The sequence below is a fragment of the Heteronotia binoei genome, chromosome 15 (assembly GCF_032191835.1).
Source record: "Heteronotia binoei isolate CCM8104 ecotype False Entrance Well chromosome 15, APGP_CSIRO_Hbin_v1, whole genome shotgun sequence".
NCBI lineage: Eukaryota > Metazoa > Chordata > Lepidosauria > Squamata > Gekkonidae > Heteronotia > Heteronotia binoei.
The window spans coordinates 14,244,097-14,265,731 of NC_083237.1; the positions used below are offsets into that span (position 1 = coordinate 14,244,097).

The 21,635-nt window shown below is 43.7% G+C and overlaps 1 protein-coding gene across 1 annotated transcript; it reads left to right on the plus strand.

The window, feature by feature from the left end:
* Window positions 1-1,668: 1,668 nt before the first annotated feature.
* Window positions 1,669-16,623, plus strand: LOC132583097 (vomeronasal type-2 receptor 26-like). The gene is made up of 4 exons (XM_060254763.1): window positions 1,669-1,830; window positions 6,066-6,293; window positions 14,823-14,949; window positions 15,725-16,623. Exons 1-4 carry the CDS (start codon window positions 1,669-1,671, stop codon window positions 16,621-16,623), a joined length of 1,416 nt encoding a protein of 471 aa, XP_060110746.1.
* The last annotated feature ends 5,012 nt before the right edge of the window (window positions 16,624-21,635 follow it).

The following is a 21,635-nucleotide window of genomic DNA, read 5'->3' on the forward strand; positions in this document are numbered from 1 at the left end:
CTAATCAGATGCATAGATATCTAGCCCAGCTACCTATGTTTGCCCTTTTTGCTATAATGTTATGAAATTCATTACAAAAGAAGAAAAAGAAAACTGGCATCAACCACAAATATCTAAAGCTGGTCTGCCACCATCCATTTATCTTCTCGCCAAGAAAGGGAGAGTTTGCCATTGAACCCAAATAGGCCAGAAGCCCTTTTTGAAATGAGGATTTCTTCAAAAGAAATCAAGTATCCTCCTCATTTAGAAATATTTGGAAAGTTCCCTCCATGCTAGCTCTATGCTAGGATGGGACAATTTTATCCCAACAGGACTATGACAGGGATAGAGAAGGGCAGGGATTTCATCTGGAAATTATGACCTTCAGAACCCCAAGACATTTGGGTGACATTTTTAGGGTAACTAACCCAACGTTTTCATAGTAAAATAACAGCATTATGTTACTAATGCATCTATACGCAAATTGCTTTATAGAATAATGAGGAGTAAGCATTGCCAAAACCCAGTAGATATCAATTGTTCTTATTGTGGTAACCTAAGGACCTTTTGAATGCTTCATTTTATTTGTCTGAGCCATCTATGTATTACAATTTATTTGTACTTCTAATGTCATGGGATAGTTGCTCACAGTCTTTATTGTTTAGAAGATACATGGGGCACAGAATAGCTGTGCTCTGTACTTTCTCTCAGTCTGGCAATCATGAGTCACTAATTTCTATTTGGATATTGGCAAAGATTTAGCAAGAATGGGAAAACAAAGGATTTAAACCATACCTTTACATATAAGATGAGGATGCAAAATATCTGGATTATGGATGGTACAACAACTACATATCACAATACAAATCAACATGTGGCATTTATGATTTTAAATGCTGTCCCATGAAAAGTTAAAGTTATGCTCCATTCTGCTTCTTAGAGAGTTCATTTAAAAATTGTACAATTTATTTTATTGTGCACCTCTGAGTAGCATTTCACATTATTATTTGTTTAATTTCTTTTCTTCCATTCTAACCTATACAGTTGCAGGAGTTTATACGGCATATCATATGTTGATTTTTCTAAGTATAGCAAAACTGCTTTGAGTTGCAGCATCCTCTCCGCAAAGAACAGTAAAATGTTTCAGTCCTCTTAGTTCACAAAAATGGACCCTAAGAAAAGAAATGAAAAAGCTGTAGAACACACAAATATTTTCTTCATATTTATGAACTCCTTGGCAATATGTTTAGCATAGACAACAGATTCTCCAGCAAAGATTGTAGTGGGGGATAATGAACTGAATTGATGACATGCCTTGCTTTACTTATTTTAATTTTGAATATTTATATCCTGCATATGTATTTACGATAAATGAATTAAGATAAATACTCAAGACATATTAGTTGACAAGTGGCATCAGGCTATAGCATATAAGGTCCTTTGGGGTGCTGGCTGATCCAGCTAGGCTCTTCACACACTTTTATAAGCTGTATTATAATATTCTGGTCTCAGGTAGGGTTGAATTCTTTAATGAAATCAAGAGGTCATTTTATTTGCAGTTTGGTCCCCAAGTTCTATCAGCACGTTCTGGCCTTGGTTTTTGCCATCAAGAAGATCAATGAGGATCCCTCAATCTTACCCAACGTCTCCCTTGGATTCCACATTTATGACAATTACAATAATGCATGGATGACTTACCGCACCACTACGGACCTTCTCTTCAAATCACACACTTTCATCCCCAACTATGAGTGTGGCTTTCGGAAAGGTCTCATAGGAATCGTTGGTGGACTTGCTTTGGATACCTCCTCGTATGTGGCAGACCTTTCCAGCCTTTATAAGATTCCACAGGTAGGATGAATGAATAGGGACTATTCCCCAATTTTGCATGTGTCTGTTTATTGCTCTGAAATTACCATTGATCGTAGGAAGAATCCTGTTTTCTATGCAATGGCACAAGTGTGGGCAAATGCCCACAGAAATATTCATCTGGCTCATTGGTCAATACTTCCCCCACCATAGCTGGCAGAGCTTTATAGTAAAGCATTATTCCTTGTTTCTTGCCTTAGCAGCTGGTTGGTTTCAGTTCCGAGACTATACTATTCACAATACTAGAAGTCAAGAAGAAAGCATAAATTGGTGTGTCATGAAGGGATCAATGCTGCTGATGAAACTTTTTTATGAATCCTATCATTCTGCTACAACTGCATCAATTTCTTCATGCTTTGCACAAACGTGCAACGTTTTATGCCACCTTCTGACCTCAAAGTCTGAACCCTTAATTTCCCAGGAACCAGATCAGTAGTGGCACTTTTGCAATGGTTTCTGCCAAAAATTGTCATCATGATTGATAATACAAGGCAACTGTGTGTGCGTGTGTGTGCGCTTTACAATATTTCACTATATGTCCAATCTACTTTATTGCTTATTCTAATAAACTGATAATTTTTGAGGTGGCTTGTACTAGGCACAGGGGCGTAATTCTAACAGGAGATCCCTTGCATAATAAGCCACACACCACTGATGTAGCCAATCCTCCAAGAGCTTACAAAAAAGAGCCTTGTAAGCTTACAGAGGACTGGCTGCATCAAGGGATGTAGCCTATTATGCAATAGATCTTCTGATAGAATTCTACCCCTGACTAGGCATATTGCTCCATGACATTAATGTGATTAATGTACCATACATATAGTTAGTGAAGACAAACATGTTATGAGTGAAGATGCACCCATTCTAGCCTTCTTTTCTAAAAGGTGTCCTTTTGGTTTCTAAAGATTTCTTATGGATCATTTGAATCAGCACCAAAGGATCCAACAAATTTCCCTCCTTTTTACCGTATGGTAGCCAATGAGGCCCTTCAATACGTAGGAATTGTCCAGCTACTTCTGCATTTCAGGTGGAAATGGGTTGGGCTTTTCATAAAGGATGATGAAAGTGGAGAACATTTCCTGCAGACACTGGAGCCGAAGCTTTCCAAGAATGGAATCTGTACAGCTTTCATAATAAGGAATCAAGTAAATGTGCATTTTGATACTATGTTACACGTGCTCCAAGAATCTTACAGTAATAGTTCAGATTTAGTAGAAAGTACAGCCAAGGTAGTTGTTGTCTATGGAGAGACAGCCACCGTTATTCGGCTGGCATGGATTATATGGATGCCCATATTAATGGCACCAGTACCAGAGTCACATTATTTGGAGAAGACCTCTTCAGGAAAGGTATGGATTGTGACTGCCCAGATTGATTTCGCTTTCGTTATATTGCAAAAGACTTTTGATATGCAAATGTTCCATGGTGCTCTTTCCTTCACAATTCAGAAAAATAAGATCCCAGGTTTCCAAATATTTCTTCAGAGTATCAATCCTTTTTTGGCAAACAATAATGGTTTTATCAAAGACTTCTGGGAACAAGTATTCCATTGTGCATTTTTGGATTCCATTGACACAACCGACTTTGATGAAACGTGTAGTGGAGATGAGACAGTGGAAAGTGTTCCAGCACCTTTTTTTGAAATTAGTATGACTGGCCACAGCTACAGTATCTATAATGCTGTCTACGCTCTGGCACATGCATTACATATGAAGTACACATCAAGAACCAGGCACAGAGCAATTAAATATGGGGACAGACTGGGTACTCTAAATCTGGAGATCTGGAAGGTAATTCCGCCCCTTGTCCATGTTTTCTACTGTGACTTTGGTTCAAACCCGTTATTGTGACATTCATCTATCAGCGTGTCATTTACCAGGACTCAGTTACAAAAGCATTGGCACACTTTTATTCTCTCTTGACTAACTCCCTTCCTTGCCAGATATAGATACATCAAAATAATTTTGTTCAGGGGTCGTTTTGTAGGGAAAAAAATGTTGGAGCTCATCCAGGAATTGTTATCAATCTGCACCTACTATTCAAAGGACAAGGTGGGAAGGAGGAGGTAAACTCTCAGAAAGGTTCCAGCTGAATCCAAGCCCTGATTTTGTTTATATCTTCTTGATCCTATATTAGAATGGACGTGAGTCAAACCACAAGGCAAAATGTGTCATAAATTTTGTTGTGTTCACGGTTCACAAACAGAAGTTCATGGCACATCTACCATATTGAACATCCATGAATTTTTAAAGCAGAAGTGTCAAACATGCAGTCCATGGACCTAATCCAGCCCCCAGAGGGCTCTGATGAGGCCTGCCAGCAAATGGCCATCATCTGCTTCCTTCTCCCTCTCCTGCTTCTTTTGGTAGCCATTTTTGTGTTTCTTTCTGTGATGCTGCCAAGCCAAGCAGCCTCTTGCATTTTCCCTCTCCCCCCTCCCTTTTCCCGAAGGGAGGAGGATGGAGGAGGAACCTCACCCAATGGATGGGCTTGACTCTGTAGCTCTGGTGTGCAATTGATAGAGCCTGGATCTCTTAATCAAACAGCAGAGCTATAGAGCCAAGCCCCTCCATTGGCTGAGGCTTCTCCTCCTCCCTCCTTTTCCCTTGTTGAAGAGGGAGGGGGGAGAGGGAAAGAACAGAGGCTGCTTTGCACAGCTGCCTCAATCCCACTGGAGATTCAAGGAATGAGCTTTTTACCTTGCTATTCTCTCACTCTCTCAATCATATTGTGATTGTGTGTTTTGTTAAGCTACTTTTGTTAGAGCTCTCCTGGATGTAACTGGATTTTCTTCTGCTTTTCAGTGTATTCATGCCCTTATCTAATCTTTCTCAATAGGAACGCAATGGGAACTATTTAGATGAGGAATAACCACAGTCCACAGTAAGGTGGATTTGGTGGAGAGTGTGTGCCCAGCACATTTCCTGTGTAGATTGGAGATTTTGAACCTAGACTTCCCAGAGAGTAGGCTGATAGTGACCACTATACTGGCTGTCTCTATTCTTGCACTGACTCACAGGAGTTTTAGTTATTTTTCTGGGGAAGATGATGGGTTTATAGATAAACACATAGCCCTCATTCTATGTTATGGTGCCTTCACATGTTCATGACCAGCACAAAAAACAACTCATCTACAAAAGCTCACAATGCCCAGCCATTTCATGTTTTTCTCTTGGGTCTTAGGGCACAGAGCAGTGACCATGAAATTTCTGTAGTGAATGTCAATAAAGCAAAAGTAAACGTGCAATTTACAGAAACACACCTTAACAGCATAGTCAAGATTGCTACAGCAAAACCATCTCCAAATTTTGACGCAGTAATTCAGAGCAAGAGGTATCAGTTAGAAGAGATTGTTAAACAAAATATTACAAACATGCAAAGGTTTTAAGCATATTTTATTTTAAATAAATAAGGTCTTTAGTTGTGTTTGTCTGTGACCTATAAAGTTTTATTTCTGCTACCTGGCATTATGACAGACATGGCCCAGCCCACCAAGTTCTCATTATGCCAGATCCAGCCCTCATAACGAATGAGTTTGACACCCCTGTTTAAAAGCAATTTGTAATGGAACATGGATGAGATAGAAAGAAGCAATTTAAAGGAACTCTGAGCCCCTTTAAACACCAGCTTTTTGTTCACCATGAGAGTTGGGAAAAATCTGAGTGGCAGGGAGGTGCTTCCTGTCTCTCAGCTGTTTTTTGGGAGGGTTAATTTGTAGTCCCTTTAAAGTTTTAAAAGACAGCACAAGGCAGCCCAAAAGAACTAAGCATCATGGAGTAAACTGATCCCCACTGTTCAGAGTTTTTTTTTTTTTTTTGCTTTCTGCAAACCCCTTTTAAAGGGACTGTGGTCCCTTTTAATAGGGCTTTCAGTGCCATGAACTATAAACTGGCTTAGTAAGCCTCCTGGTTTGGTTTATGTTTCAGTTTGGAGGTGTAGCCATTAACCATGAACCAAACCACATTTTCCTGGTTTGTGCCCACCTCTAGTCCAATATGGATATTTTTAGGGATTTCAGTTAGTTCCTGAAAATGATAAAACATCCAGATTCATGCTTATCAATAGTTTGTCTTTATCTGCCACTTCATATGTCATATACCTTTAAATACAATATAACTGCATTCATAAAATGATAACCTAGATTAAGATAATAAAAATGGAGCAACTATTTCCCAGAACATTTCAATGGCCTTAACTTTCTCTGTCTTTCCAAGTAGATTCACTCGTTCCTTCAGAAAATCTCTTTTAACAACAGTGCTGGAGATGAAATTCAGTTTAATGAGGATGGGGAACTAGCAGCTGGATTTGATGTTACAAACTTGATTACTTTCCCAAATAACTCCTATGCCCAAGTGAAAGTTGGAATGCTGGATCCTCAGGCTCCTCCAGGAAAAGAGCTCACCATGGATGAGGACAAAATTGAGTGGCACAAAGTCCTCACTCAGGTGGGATAAGAACTCTTATATAAGGAGAACAAATGGAATGTCTTCTTGATGTTTAGCTTAGAAATCTCACAAAATGAAGGGAGCAAATGGTAGTGCTGTAACTCTTGCCAAGCATGGGCTACAGTTACAGTTACTGTCGGATTATATCCTTTCCAACAGAGAAGGAACTAGATTTGGTGATGCTAACCCATTCCCTTGAGCTTCTGTTTAGCACAAGGATTTCCACATGAAGCTCTGATTATTCGGCCCCGTTCCGGCCGGGCCGCAACGCGGCTGCACGCTGCGGGGCCGCCTTTTGCAGCCCCGGCACGATCAAGGGGCCGCTTTCCCGGGCATCCGGGGATGTTGTGTGGGCTGGGGCTATAAATAGCCTCAGCCCCACCCCTCTCCACGCAGTTTCGTGGAGTTGTTGGTGGGATTGGCAGCACGTCGGCTGTCCGATTGAAGCTGCGTCATCGGGTGCAGGCCGGGAGGCGGCCTGTTCAGGCGGTGCGGAGCACGCTTGCCCCAGCATTGAGGAGGCTTCTCCAGCTGGCGTGCAGGGGGCGGCGTGGCTGGCGGCTTGCCTTAGACGGGAGTCGGGAGTGCTTCGGCAGCGTGAGTTTTTTTCTCGGCTGCGACTGTGAGGCCGGTGGTCGCGTCCCGTGCCGGGCGTCGGGGGATTGGCGGCAGCGCGTTTCTTCTCAGCCAGGACTGCGAGGTCGGCGGCAACATCTTGAGCTGGGCGTTGGGGATCGTTAGCTGCGCGTCGCTCCTAGGCCAGGACGGCCAGTGTGTGTGTGTTGCGGGTTGTTTGCGGAGCGGCCCTCCCCCCCTACCCCCTTATTGTATCACTATTAGTGGGGCCTGGGGAACGGAGGCAGCACTCTTCGCTGCTGTAAGCAGCAGAGTGATAGGGGCTTGGGTGAAGCAGAGGCCTCGGGGTGTAGAGGGGTTTGTAGTGTGGTTTAATTGGTGGGAGCAACAGGTGGGGCTGGCCTTCATTAGGGGGTTCGCCTACACCCCCTCCCAACTGCACTCAAACACTCCCCCCCTCCCAGGTTCATTGGGGTGGTCTGCAGCAGCCCCCCCCTGCATAGAGTGATTATTTTAGGGTTTGGTAGGTGGGTAGCTTAGGTTGCTATGGGCCCCAAGAAGGGACAGGGCCCTTCTAAGGGCAAGCAGCCTGCCAAGGCTGCTTCAAAAAGGAGAAATGAGGAACCCCCCGGCGACGACCTGGATCGCACTGTCGTAAGGCAGGCCATATTAGATAGGGTGCAAGTGATGGAGGATAACCAAGGTGCGTCAGGGTCGCAGGCAGTTTGGCCTGGACGCCATAGCGCTTCTGGGCGATCGGGGACGCTCACTTTTGAACGTGAATTGCTGGCCAGGCTTTCTGTTTTACAGGACAACATGGTGTCCAACTCAAGGGCGGTGCAGAGCCAGGAGGTCGATCCGGCCATGGAAGCGGCACCAGCGAACGACGGCGGTGACCATGAGGAGGCTGAGGACCACCAGCAGTTGGCACAACTTGTGGTGGTCGCAGTGGCACCAGCAGTGGAGGAAGGTAGGGCAGCGCCTACCCCTCAACAAGGTAGCTGGCCTTGGGGGGTTTGGGGCCCAAACACATTACAGCATACCGGAGGGGTTGGTCAAGCGCCCTCGCCGTTGGAAGGCGCACAGTGGTTGCCCCCGGCACAGCCAGGACCATCTTGGGCGGGTGGTTTCCAGATGGGTAGTGTGCATGGTATGCAGGCAGGGTGGGGCCAGGCGCCTTTAGCCACGGGAGGGGTGGTGCCCGCACACGGGCATACAACACCAGCGGCGTTAGCAGAAATTTTGCCGTGGGGGGGCCAGATGCCAGTTACTCCTCCATTGGCATGGCCCGCGGTGGCTTGCACCCCTTGGGGTTATACTCATAACCCGTATGGGTCTGTCCCCTTTTTATTTATCCCGTTTGGAGACCCAGCATTGCCGTTGTGGAACCACCTCACTCCGGCTACAAGGGAGAAGATATTGAGAGGGGAATACGTGGACGTCTTTAGTCTCTTGTACAGAGAATTGGAAAAGAAAAGTAAAGATGAACTAGACGAGAAGGAAAAAGAAAAGCTTAGGCGTCGCAAGGTTGAGAGAACCTGGGTCAATTGGCTTCCAGGTTTTCTCATTTACGTGGGGGTTATCGCCAGGGCTCAGCCGAGCAGGGCCGCTCCCCTGTTTCAATACTGTGACATCATATACCGGGCCTACTCCAATTTCGCGGGGTCGGCCTGGCTACAGTATGATGAAACATTTCGTATGAGGGCGGCCATTAACCCATTGTTGCCGTGGGACCAGATCAACCAACAGTTGTGGTTGCAACTGATGGCCCCGGCTAAGCCCAATCTCGGGGACCGGGTGGATACTGGGCATTTGGTCCACAGACAGGCAAGTACCCCAGCAGCCCACTCCACGGTGGGTCAGTCGGTTCAACCCCGGCTGTTATGTTGGGAGTACACCTCGCAGGGGGTCTGTTCCAGGAAGGCATGTAAATTTAAGCACGAGTCCCCACTCTGCGGGGGCTCTCACGCTTTTACTGCATGCAATAAGGCAAAGCCGAAGAGCGGGCCCAAGCGGCCCGGGGGCGGCGACGGTTCACAACCTCTGGGTAAAGGGTCCCAGCCCCATTCAGCTGAGGGTTCTTGAGCAGTTCCTGGAGAATTATCCTAGGGTTGCTGATAGGATTTATTTGTTAGAGGAATTTGTTAGAGGGATTCACGTTTGGTTTTAGGATCCCATTCGCGGGGCCTCGGGCCCCCTCCGCGGCCTCAAATCTGCGTTCCATTGTACGTATGGAGCAAGTGGTTAGGAACAAAATTGCTAAGGAGTGCACAGAAGGGCAGGTCCTTGGTCCTTTCAGTGCCCCGCCTGTGCCAAATTTGAAGGTCTCTCCATTGGGCGTCGTTCCTAAAAAGGCCGCGGGGGAGTTTAGGTTGATCCATCATTTGTCTTATCCCTCTGGGGGGTCGGTGAACGACGGCATTCCCGATCACCTCTGTTCTGTTCGTTACACATCGTTCGACCAAGCGGTCAGAGTTATACGGGGTTGTTGGCGGGGTGCGGAAATGGCGAAATGCCATATCAAGTCTGCATTTCGGCTGTTGCCTGTGCACCCCGCTGACTTCGAGTTGTTAGGTTTTCAGTTTGAGGGCTATTATTATTTGGATCGAGCTTTGCCAATGGAATGCTCGGTGTCCTGTGCTGCTTTTGAGCGCTTTAGTTCATTTTTAGAGTGGCTGGTCAGGGACAGGTCGGGACGCAGCGAGGTCGTGCATTATTTGGACGACTTTTTGTTCGCAGGTGCGCCAGGTTCAGGGCACTGTGCGCGGCTGTTGGAGCTGTTTACCCGGCTTGCCGGCGAGCTGGGAGTACCTCTGGCTCAGGAGAAGACAGAGGGTCCCGCGACTTGCATTATGTTTTTAGGGATTGAACTGGACACTGTGCAGCAGACCTCTCAGCTGCCGAATGAAAAGGTCCAACAGCTCAGAGCGAGGCTCGCAGCATTGAAGGAACTGCAGCAGCTGGTGGGGTATCTAAACTTCACCTTTAGAGTTGTAGCTCCAGGCAGGCCATTCATACAGCGCCTTTGGGATGCCATAGTGAACCTCCGTTTGCCACACCATAGGGCACACATAACTGGGAGTATGCGCAAGGACCTTGAAGTTTGGGAGAAGTTTTTGGGGGTTTTCAACGGGGTGTCCTTTTGGAGGGAGGACATGAAGGTCGAAGCCGACCTCCAGATTTGCTCCGATGCCGCAGGCTCCTCGGGTTTTGGCGTATTTTTTAGAAGGCAGTGGTGCGCAGAACAGTGGCCTGCGGATTGGCAGGACAGCGGCATCTGCAGAAATCTGACCTTCTTGGAGTTCTTTCCGATTGTAGTGGCGGTTTTTATATGGGGGGAGCAGCTCGCCAACCGGGTCGTGCACTTTTGGTGTGACAATCTGTCTGTTGTGCATGTAGTTAACTCCCTGTCTTCTAAATCTAAGCCGGTTATGACCTTAGTTAGGGTTTTTACCCTCCGTTGCCTCCGTTTAAATATTTTGTTCTTAGCCAAGCACGTGCCGGGAGTTAATAACGGGGTGGCGGACGCCCTGTCTCGCCGGCAGATGGAGCGATTTCACCTGTTGGCCCCGGAGGCCGAGCCTCGCCCGTCACGGATGCCACCCGACCTTTGGCAGCTTGGCAGGCTGAAGCCGGTAGGGCTATCCTCTTAGCACTGCCCCCAAGCACTCGGAGGGCATACGATCGCGCAGCTTGTCAGTTTAAGGTATTTCGCACCTCCTCGGGGCTGGGAGATACCTGGCCCATCCCAGTTGCACACTTGATGCAGTTCTGTGTACTGCAAAAGTCTAAAGGTATGAAGGTTAAATCCATCCGGGGCCAGTTGGCGGCTTTAGCTTTTTTAGTAAGGCCCAGGGTTACCCGGCCTCGGGCAATGACTTTAGAATCAAAAAGATGCTCGAGGGATGGTCTAGGGAGCAAGGGTTGAGGGCCGACACTAGGCAGCCCATGTCACCTTCTATTTCGTGGGGTCTGGGTAGTGTTTGGCCTGAGGTTTGCAGCTCAGATTATGAGGCCATCTTGTTCCATGCGGCAGCTTTAACAGCCTTTTTTGGTGCCCTGCGGGTCAGCGAATTGGTGCAGTCTTCGTATAGTGACCCTTCTAACACCGCTTTGCAGGGTGGTGTTGTTCAAAGATAGGCGTGTTTTGTTGCATGTATGTCGGTCCAAAACGGATCAGCGTCAGAAGGGCACTACAATCACGCTTGACCCCTGTACTGAGCCAGGGCTATGTCCGGTTCAAGCCTTACTGCAATATGTAAAGGCCCATGGGACCGCGCAAGGCCCCTTTTTCCGCCATGAGGATGGGTCACCCCTCACAAAATATCAATTTTGGACCATGACCGCCCATGCATTGGGTAAGCTTGGTTCAGGTTTGGGACCCATTCCTTTCGGATTGGGGCGGCGTCGACGGCCGCTGCCATGGGATATCCGGGCCCAACTATCCAGCGGGTTGGGCGGTGGAGGTCCTCAGCATACCGGACTTATGTGCGCCCCTTGTTGTGCCCCTAAGGGGGGGTCTGGTTGTTGTTCTGTTCTAACTATGTTTTGTTGTTTCAGGTGCTGTGGCTCGTCATGGGAGGCTGAAGATCCTTGTATGCAGGCACAGCATGGTTTTTTGGGCAGCTCACTTTGCCAGAAGATCGTCGGTCGGCTCGCAATTGGGGTTGAGCGAGTGGGCTGTGGTCGACTGGTTGGGGCGACGTGGGCTCAGATGGGCTGAGCTGTTGCCATTATTATTTGTTGGAAGGGCCTGTCCCCAGCCCGACGTACTGGTCATCCACCTCGGTAGGAATGACCTGGGCCTGTTGAAGGGGAAGGCCCTGTCTTTGCAGGCGATTGCAGACTTGCAGGTCATTGTGAGGAGGTGGTCCGGGGTCCGGATCATTTGGTCTGCTATTCTGCCTCGCCGAGTCTGGCGTGCCGCTTGGAACCCGGCTGGGATCGAGCGAGCCAGTTGGTGGTGTGTTTTTCGCCTACCTTGTACTGCTAACAGTGGAGTGGTTGTTAGGTAGGTAGTTAATTTGGTCACTTAGCGGAATTTGCAAGGGGTTTAGACCTTGCCGGTGAGCACCCAGGCCTAGGCACCTGTGTTGTGCATGCGATCCGTAGGAATGGCAGATGGGCTTCACGGCTCAATGTTCTGAAATACGGATCGGGTTTCATGCCTCCCTTTGGTCGCCCCCTTCTGGGCATCGGGGTGGGGGTAAAGGGAGGGCATGTGGGTCTGCCGGCCTGGTTCTAGCCACATTTGGTTGGCTGCGACTGGGGGCAGGGTGCCTCGCCCTTGTAGGACTTGGCGGGGTCAGGCGTGACCCCAGGGCTCGTCCTATTTCAATTTACCTTGCCAGGTTGTGTTAAAGTTAATAAAGTGGCCCGTTTTCCCAAGTACGTTGTCTGCCTCTTTATTCCGTATGGGGGTGCAAATTTAGGCTCTTAAACATTTGCATTGGAACGTAGAAAAAAATAATCTTTTTTCAAATTAGGTTATTTATATATAATGATGATACACAGGTATATCTATCTTTAACTAAGCCTCAAGAGGAAGACAGATATGTACTGAACAAGCATATGAAAATTATGGTTAGGTAGATCAATTGGAACAAGTTTTAACTTAATTCCCACAAGAAGGCAAGGTGCTAGTGAAGAAGTAGATACTGTGGAAGGGAGTGATTTACTTCTCTTCAAAGGGCTAATGTTATGCCATTCACCTGAGGGAAAGAGCTTGGTGGATTCTCTAGGACTTAGCTGCTGCAAGAGTTAATGGGACAATCTTGAAGTGACTGATCTTGTTTCTCCAAGATCAAAGACAATGGGTGCTGCTGGAGGGTAGTGGTGAATGTCAATTAGTCACCCACTAATATCTGGAGTGCCTCACGGGGCAAGCCTCTTTCCAGTGCTAATAACCATATGCACACCTTGCCCAGCTCGTTTGGAGATTTGGGCTGTAACTGTTGATGGGAAGCTGAATCCAACTAAGATGGATGTTCTGTGAATAGGCAGGGTGACTGAGGATTGGGAGCCAACTCCCAGCACTTGACAGGGTGCCTCTTACTCTGACACCTACCATCAGGAGACTGTGGGTGATCTTGTACCCAACTATGTTATGAACAGAAAAGAAGTACCAAACAGGATCAGTGAAGCAAAGCCGTTTATTGTAACGATTTGCAAAGCATGGGAGGACCCTGGGCCAAAAATTACCCCAAAGTCCTCCAAAGTCTGCAATGCAGGCAGCTCATTATTAAGCCTCTTTGGTTCTGCCTTCTCTGTCTTGTCAACAAATTGGCTAACAAGCTCACAATCTAACCAACCTCTATGTGTACACTTCTAACATGCGTGCTCCCCGTGTTTCCCCCTCCCTGTTCCCCTTAAGATATATTCTGGTGTTTTTTCTTCGGCTGTAAAACCTTGGCTGACTTTCCTCATTAAATTCCGTTTCTTTGTTCTTAAGCAAAGGATATGAGTTATCTACTGCTGGCGGTGTGCCTACTTTTATTTGGCGGTTAAAGCAATGTTTTTCTACTGCATGCCTAATTAACTATGTATGCTTATATGTCCTGTCACGCATATACGTCCAGGTGCTTTATCACAAAATAAAACAATTTCCTTTAGCCCTTTTACCCTATCAATTATATATATTAAAGCTCAGATCACAAATGTTGTAAAACAGGCAGTTTTTTTACTGTGCCAACTCAGACAACTGGCCCCATCTGTCTTGCCCTGACCTTGCCACAGTAACACATGGAATGGTCATCTCCAGGCTGGATTGCTTTAACTTGCTTTAAGTAGGGGTACCCTTGAGACTGACCTTGAAGCTCCAATTGGTCCAAAATGTAGAAGCGCGGGTCCTTATGGGGACCCCATGGAGGACATGCATACATACAGTGCTCTGCAATGTGCATTGGTCTCTGGTGGAGTATCAGATTACATTCAAATTTCTGGTGCTCACCTTTAATGTTCTTAATGCTCAGGCACCCACATGTCTTCAGGACTGCCTCTCCCAGTACATCTCCGGAAGGGCATTGAAATCTGTAGATAAGAACCTTCTGGTGGTCTCCAGCACAAAACTCATCCGGCAGGCCTCAGCCAGGGCTTGGGACTACTCTGCCCTGGCCCAAGCCTGGTGAAACTCTCTGTTGAGTAGTATCCATGGCCTGTAAACCGGCCTAAGCCCTGCAGAAGCAGGTAAGGCAGTCAAAAAATCCAATTAAATAACAATAAATAAATAAAGATCTTTTTTGGCTGCTTGTCTACTTCAGGCACAATTCAAGGTGTGGCTTAATGTCTTTAACACCTTTTGTGACTCATGGGACTAAGGTTTCAGGCCTCTAGGTGGGGCCTGGAGATCTCTCAGAATTACAACTGATATCCAGATGACAGAGATTAGTTTCCCTGAAGAAAATGGCTGCTTTGGATGGTGCATTCTATGGCATTATACACTGCTGAGATTCCTCCCAAAACCCTGTCCTCCCCACAAGCCACCTGCACGTATCTAGAGTTGGTGACCCTCCCTGGGATCTCCATACCCAGGTACAGTCTCTGTTGACCTTAAACTGCATACAGACATAAGTCAACTCAGCAAGAATGTTTGGACTTCTTCTCAACCTGTACGTTAAGAAATGTTGTAATAAAAGAACTGCTGTAGTAAGAGCAAGCCCCCCCCCCCGGGATGTATAACCAATCATGTGGAAATATCTTCAGGAAGATATTGTGGAAGGAGCACTCTCCAGCTATTTCACACAGAACACACAAAACATTTATGTTCTTACAGAAAGCAATTAAGGAAATAATGTTTACACTGCAGATTGTGTTTCAAATTTCTTCTTGTTGTTGAATAAGAAGGTGATGATGATGTTTATAGTAAGCAGCTCTGTGTTCCAGAATGTATTGTTTATGCATTTTTTAAAATGTTAACAAATGTTAACTCTGCATTCTTCCTTTGCTCAAGGGTAGGTTCCTCCCATTTCTCTGTGCAATGACTTCTGCCTTCCAGGCAAGAGCAGGAAAAAGAAGGAGGGGGAGAAATTTTGCTGTTATGATTGTGTTCCATGTCCAGAAGGAAAGATATCAAACCAAGAAGGTAGTATATACATTGATAAAAATGAGAATCCAAACAAATATGCAGAAATTTTGTGGGATTGGAGGCAGGTGTAGTGTTTAGGAGGACATATTAATTTCTGTATGTTTGGACAAAGGGAAAAAATGGCTCGACATAGTGTTTTAAATGTTCTAGAAACATTCAAAGATATGTAATTGGAAGAATAGTGTTTATTGCTTAGGCAGTACAGACAAGTGATGGTGGCAAAATGTCACAAGGCATTTCATTAAAAGGAGGACTCTAAAGACTTTATCATCAGACACCATGCACTGTCTGAGATCTGAGATTCAACATGACATGGAGATGGGAAATTAAAATGTATGACTTCAGTTTGAGCCAAAGTTGAGCCAAGTTGATTTTGGTGTAGTGGATAAGTGTGAGGACTCTTATCTGGGAGATCTAGGTTTGATTACCCACTCCTCCACTTGAACCTGCTGGAATGACTTTGGGTCAGTCATAGCTCTGGCAGAGGTTGTCCTGAAAGGGCAGCTTCTGTCAGAGCTCTCTCAGTCCCACCCACCTCACAGGGTGTCTGTTTTGGCAGAGGAAGATAAAGGAGATTTTGAGCAGCTCTGGGACTCTGAGATTTGGAGTGGAGGGTAGGATATAAATCCAATATCATCATCAGCAAACTGCTCTGCAATCCTTTGGAAGGTTTGTTAGTACAGAGTTAGGAGGAATCTTGGAAAGGGAGTTTTTAATCCCCAATAAAAATTGCAGTAGCTTTAAAATAAATACTCTCATGTTTCTATTTCAGACATGGATTACTGTATCACTTGCCAAGAAGATCACTATCCAAATAAGGGACAAAATCAATGCATTCTTAAGATTACACATTTTCTATCCACACAAGAAAATTTGGGGATAATTTTAGTTTTTTTGGCTCTTTTCTTTTCTTTGATCACAGTTCTGGTGCTCCTCATCTTTCTTAAGTACCAGGACATTCCTATAGTCAAAGCCAACAACAGAAGCCTCACCTACATCCTACTTGTCTCTCTCCTTCTTTGCTTCCTCTCTTCACTGCTCTTCATTGGACAGCCTAACAAGGTGACCTGCCTCTTCCGACAAGCAGCTTTTGGCATCATCTTCTCAGTGGCTGTTTCTTCTGTATTGGCAAAAACCATTATTGTGGTGGTGGCTTTCATGGCCTCTAGACCAGGAAACATTTTCAGAAACTGGATGGGAAAAAGACTGGCACATTTGATTGTCTTTGTATGCTCTCTCATTCAAGTAATCATCTGTGTTACATGGTTGGGTACTTCTCCTCCGTTCCCAGTTTTGGACATGAAGTCACTTACTGGAGAGATCATAATAGAATGTAATGAAGGGTCAGTCATGTTTTATTGTGTCTTGGGCTACATGGGGTTCTTGGCCACTTTCAGCTTCACTATGGCTTTTCTAGCCAGGAAATTACCTGATACTTTCAATGAAGCCAAGTTCATTACGTTCAGCATGTTGGTCTTTTGCAGTGTTTGGCTCTCTTTTGTCCCAACCTACTTGAGTACAAGAGGAAAAGATATGGTGGCTGTGGAAATCTTCTCCATCTTGGGCTCCAGTGCTGGGTTACTGGGTTGCATCTTTTTACCCAAATGCTATATCATTATCCTGAGGCCTGATCTGAACAGCAGAGACCTTCTAAAAAGGAATAAGAATTAAAGCATTTGATAATTTATCTGGTCTACAGTCATCTGTGTCTTTTAAATGATTTATGTAATGGATAAGGTATCTGTTTAACTAGTGTATACCTTTAGAGCATTATGCTTGTCCAATACAGACTCTCCATAAGAAAAGGTTAAATCTTTAAAGGGACTTTTCCAAAATAAACACTATAATGGGTATGATTCCAAAATAAACACAATAATGATGAGTATGTCTAGAGCATTATGCTTGTCCAATCCAGTCTTTCCATAAGAAAAGGATAAATCTTTAAAATGACTCCCCCCTCCCCCATTACGCACAATACTGATGAGTATGTTTTTAGGATTTGGCAACATTCAGGGCAATGGAAATGAAGAAAATGCAGCTTCTTTCTAGAGAAACTCTTGCATAATCTTGCTTCCTTTCTTCTCTCCTTTAAGAGTTGGAAACAAGCAGTCATCCATACATTCAGGGTTTGGCGAGTGACAGACTTAAGCTTGATATTCCTGACAATGGGCTGCCTGACAAAGAGCTCTGTCTGTCCCATTCCATTGTATAACTCTCATTGGGAAGGTGGTTTGGCTGTCTGGTCCAATAGGAATGTGTGGTTCTAATTCAAAAATCTTACCAACTCCTAAATTATTTTTATCATTATGTGTAAAATGTGGGGTTATGCATAATTGTAGGTGAGAGTGGTGAGACATAAGGTGTACCTTTCTTTGGATTCTACAATGCCATGATAATATTCATTTGATGCTATCTGAAAGCACATACTAGTGTAGTGGTTAGAACACTGGAATAGGATTGGGTAGGGTAATGGGGTTAAAAATACTCTCAATTCTGAAATGCACTGGGGATTGTACTAGATAGCTCTGGTCAAAACACAAGATGATTCCTTTGGCATCATCTTCTAAGTTACCATTTCTTCTGTGTTGGCAAAAACCTTAACAGTGATGAAATAGTTTCAGAAAATGATTGGGGATGTAATTTGCATTTGTTTTGTTTAGTTAAGAAGAAGAAGAAAATTTTGGATTTATATCCTGCCCTATACTCTGAATCTCGGAGTCTCAGAGCAGTCACAATCTCCTCTACCTCCCCCACCCCCACAAGTTAGTTACTTCCTCTCGATTCACAGATTTGGAAATGCACTCAATGACTGGAGCAGATTAGTGAAATGTAAGGAAGGGTCAGTCACCATGTTTTACTGTGTCTCGGGATTCCTTGGTTTCCTGACTATTGTCAGCATCACTGTGGCTTTCCTGGCCAGGCAGTTACCTGATAGTTTCCATGAAGTCAATGTCATCACCTTTAGTATGTTTTTTTCCCTGTAGTGTTTTGCTGACCATATCCTCAGCCTATCTGAGCACAAAAGAAAAATACATGGTGGCTGTAGAGATCTTCTCCATCTTGACCTCAGTTATGGAGTGATTGGGCTGCCTCTGTTTGCCAAAATGCTAGCATAAGAGTAAGACCTGAGAAAACAAGAAATCATTTAAAAGAAAATGCACCAATGTTTTTAGTTGTTAGGTTGTTTTGTTTCCACTGAAGAATCGAGGGTGAGTCTCTGAATCCCATGAAGGCCAGAATTATGTGTAAGTGCTGGAAATTCAATGTCTCTCTTTTTATAAAGAAAATGTAGCAAAATTTTAAAGTGGAGTTTATGAATGTTGAACACCTCCAGTAGTACTTGTTTCCACAGTTAAAGTCACTAGCAAATTTTGGGAAAGAAGCATCTAAGTATCAATGACAGATTATCCAGGCTGACTCATTTTTAAATGATTGAAACAAAGGAATTTTATTTATTTTATTTATAAACTGACCTCCCTGCAACATAGGTTTCATTTCAAGTTATGCCTTCTTCCACCATGATTCCATTGTGAGGATTACTGAAGGCCAATCTGAGTTAGTATAGCCCCAATGGACTATCCCTCTAGAGAGAAGGTGCAATGACAGCATAAGAAAATATGTTTGCTTCAGCACTTGTGACATCAATGATGTCACTAGCAACAAACCCTCAGAGATTATGAGTACCCCTGTAATTATCATAATCACTGTCATTATATTCTCAGTTCAAGTTCCAATGGCCTTCCAGAAAAAAAAATAACCCCCTGTTCCCTTTACTCATCAGATCTGCAATATAGATAAACAGTTTTCCAGTTTATTGTCTCTCTTCTAATTGTCTCTTGATTGGCATGCAAATTTACTTCTGGAACCCTTCTGGGATTACTGATGGTGATGATGGTAGCTGAACCTTTTAATATAGCTACTTGGTCGAGTAAACTGCAATCCTGGACACTTTGTTGTAGGCTTTCAAATTTTAGCGGTGATGCTAAAAATTTCTTCAGGATAGTCTACAACAAGAAGACTTCTGTGATGCTGCTGTTGATACTGTTCCTGATCCCACAACTGGTGTGTGAAGTACATGCATTGCAGTGTACTCAGACAGAACCTCTTCAGATACGACACGAGTGGTACCAGCCCAGTGAGATTATCATTGGTGGGATTGTATCTCTTATTTTTCATAGTATCCCCGAGATTCTCTTTGTGAAACACCCTTCTAAGGCATCTTCTAACTTTCCCATGTAAGGAATCAATTGTGCCCCTATTGAAATGATAGTTGAGTTTACTACTTCTGTATGTTTTTATTTTGTCATATTTAGAGACAGAGAAGAGTAATGTGCATGCATGTTGTTCTGCAAGTAGATGGATATAAATAATAATGAATGAACAAATGATTGAATGGATTGTATACATTTTTCATTATTGAATAAGAGCTACATAGTTACATTTGCATACATATCCCACAAACAACATGAGGCAAAATTAATAGTACAAAAATATTTCTTATGAATAGCTAGTAGATATCAAATATATTTCCTTGGGGTCGCAAAGAGTTGGACTTGATTGTGTGAATGAACAACAAATCAAATGTGTGTTAAGAATGGAAGAGGCATGGAGATCTAGTATTTTGGTTTCCTTAACCAATCAAGCACTGGGATTTTAGATTTTTTATAGCATCTGGTATTTCACATGGATGGGGTGCGGATGAGTTAACCTCATTTTTAAATTTCTACAATATGTCGTTTCATTAGATTTTGCATGGTAGCTACAATTACATTGGGGTCAGGGGTGTATAACCCTCATGTCATCTTCTCACCTGAGAAGCTCTAATTAGAATGGGTGATATTATCTCATCTTTTTAAAAATCAGCTTATTTACTTTAATACAAAAACCCACACAACCATTTTAGCCAAAAAATAAAGGGTCAAGATACACTGACCTTATGAGACAAGTGTTCAGATGTTGTATACATTGAATGAGATAGTTGAAGCAGATACTGTATAAATTCAATTTAAAAAAAAATTATTTATCAGATGCAGATAGATAGATAACTAGCCCAACTACCTATGTTTGCACTTTTGGCTATAATGTTATGAAATTCATTACAAAAGAAGAAAAACAAAACTGGCATCAATCACAAATATCTAAAGCTGGTCTGCCACCATCCATTTATCTTCTCGCCAAGAAAGGGAGAGTTTGCAATTGAACCCAAATAGGCCAGAAACCCTTTTTGATATGAGGATTTCTTCAAAAGAAATCAAGTATCCACCTCATTTAGAAATATTTGGAAAGTTCCTTCCGTGCTAGCTCCGTGCTAGAATGGGACAATTTTATCTCAACTAGACTATGACAGGGATAGAGAAGGGCAGGGATTTCATCTGGAAATTATGACCTTCAGAACCCCCAGACATTTGGGTGACATTTTTAGGGTGTCTAACCCAACGTTTTCATAGTAAAATAACAGCATGATGTTACTAATGCATCTATATGCAAATTGCTTTATAGAATAATGAGGAGTAAGCATTGCCAAAACCCAGTAGATATCAACTGTTCTTATTGTGGTAACCTAAGGACGTTTTGAATGCTTCATTTTAACCTAACCTAAGGACGTTTTGAATGACCCATCTATGTATTGCAATTTATTTGTACTTCTAATGTCATGGGATAGTTGCTCACAGTCTTTATTGTTTAGAAGATACATGGGGCACAGAATAGTTGTGCTCTGTACTTTCTCTCAGTCTGGCAATCATGAGTCACTAATTTCTATTTGGATATTGGCAAAGATCTAGCAAGAATGGAAAAACATAGGATTTAAACCATACCTTTAAATATAAGATGAGGATGCAAAATATCTGGATTATGGATGGTACATGAACTCTATATCACAATACAAATCAACACATGTAGCATTTATGATTTTAAATGCTGCTCCATGAAAAGTTAAGGTTATGCTCCATTCTGCTTCTTAGAGAGTTCATTCAATCATTGTACAATTTATTTTATTGTGCACCTCTGAGTTGCATTTCACATTATTATTTGTTTAATTTCTTTTCTTCCATTCTAACCAATACAGTTGCAGGAGTTTATACGGCATATCATGTGTTGAATTGCAGCATCCTCTTCACAAAGAACAGTAAAATGTTTCAGTCCCCTTAGTTCACAAAAATGGACCCTAAGAGGAGAAGTGAAAAAGCTGTCGAACGCACAAATATTTTCTTCATATTTATGAACTCCTTGGCAATATGTTTAGTATAGACAATACATTCTCCAGCAAATGATGTAGTGGGGGATAATGAACTGAATTGATGACATGCATTGCTTTACTTATTTTAATTGTGAATATTTATATCCTGCATAAGTATTTACAAGAAATGAATAAAGATAAATACTCAAGACATATTAGTTTACAAGTGGCATCAGGCTGTAACATATACAGTCCTTTGGGGTGCTGGCTGATCCAGCTAGGCTCTTCACACATTTTTATAAGCTGTATTATAATATTGTTGTCTCAGGTAGGGTTGAATTCTCTAATGAAACCAAGAGGTCATTTTATGTGCAGTTTGGTCCCCAAGTTCTATCAGCATGTTCTGGCCTTGGTTTTTGCCATCAAGGAGATCAATGAGGATCCCTCAATCTTACCCAACGTCTCCCTTGGATTCCACATTTATGACAATTACAATAATGCATGG

Bases quoted from the DNA above. Each gene is read 5' to 3' on its own strand.
- LOC132583097 (XM_060254763.1), top strand. From the start codon at position 1,669: ATGACTTACCGCACCACTACGGACCTTCTCTTCAAATCACACACTTTC. The intron at 1,831-6,065 runs GTAGGATGAATG...CTTTCCAAGTAG, and splicing joins GCCTTTATAAGATTCCACAG to ATTCACTCGTTCCTTCAGAA. The intron at 14,950-15,724 runs GTAGTATATACA...TTTCTATTTCAG, and splicing joins AAAGATATCAAACCAAGAAG to ACATGGATTACTGTATCACT.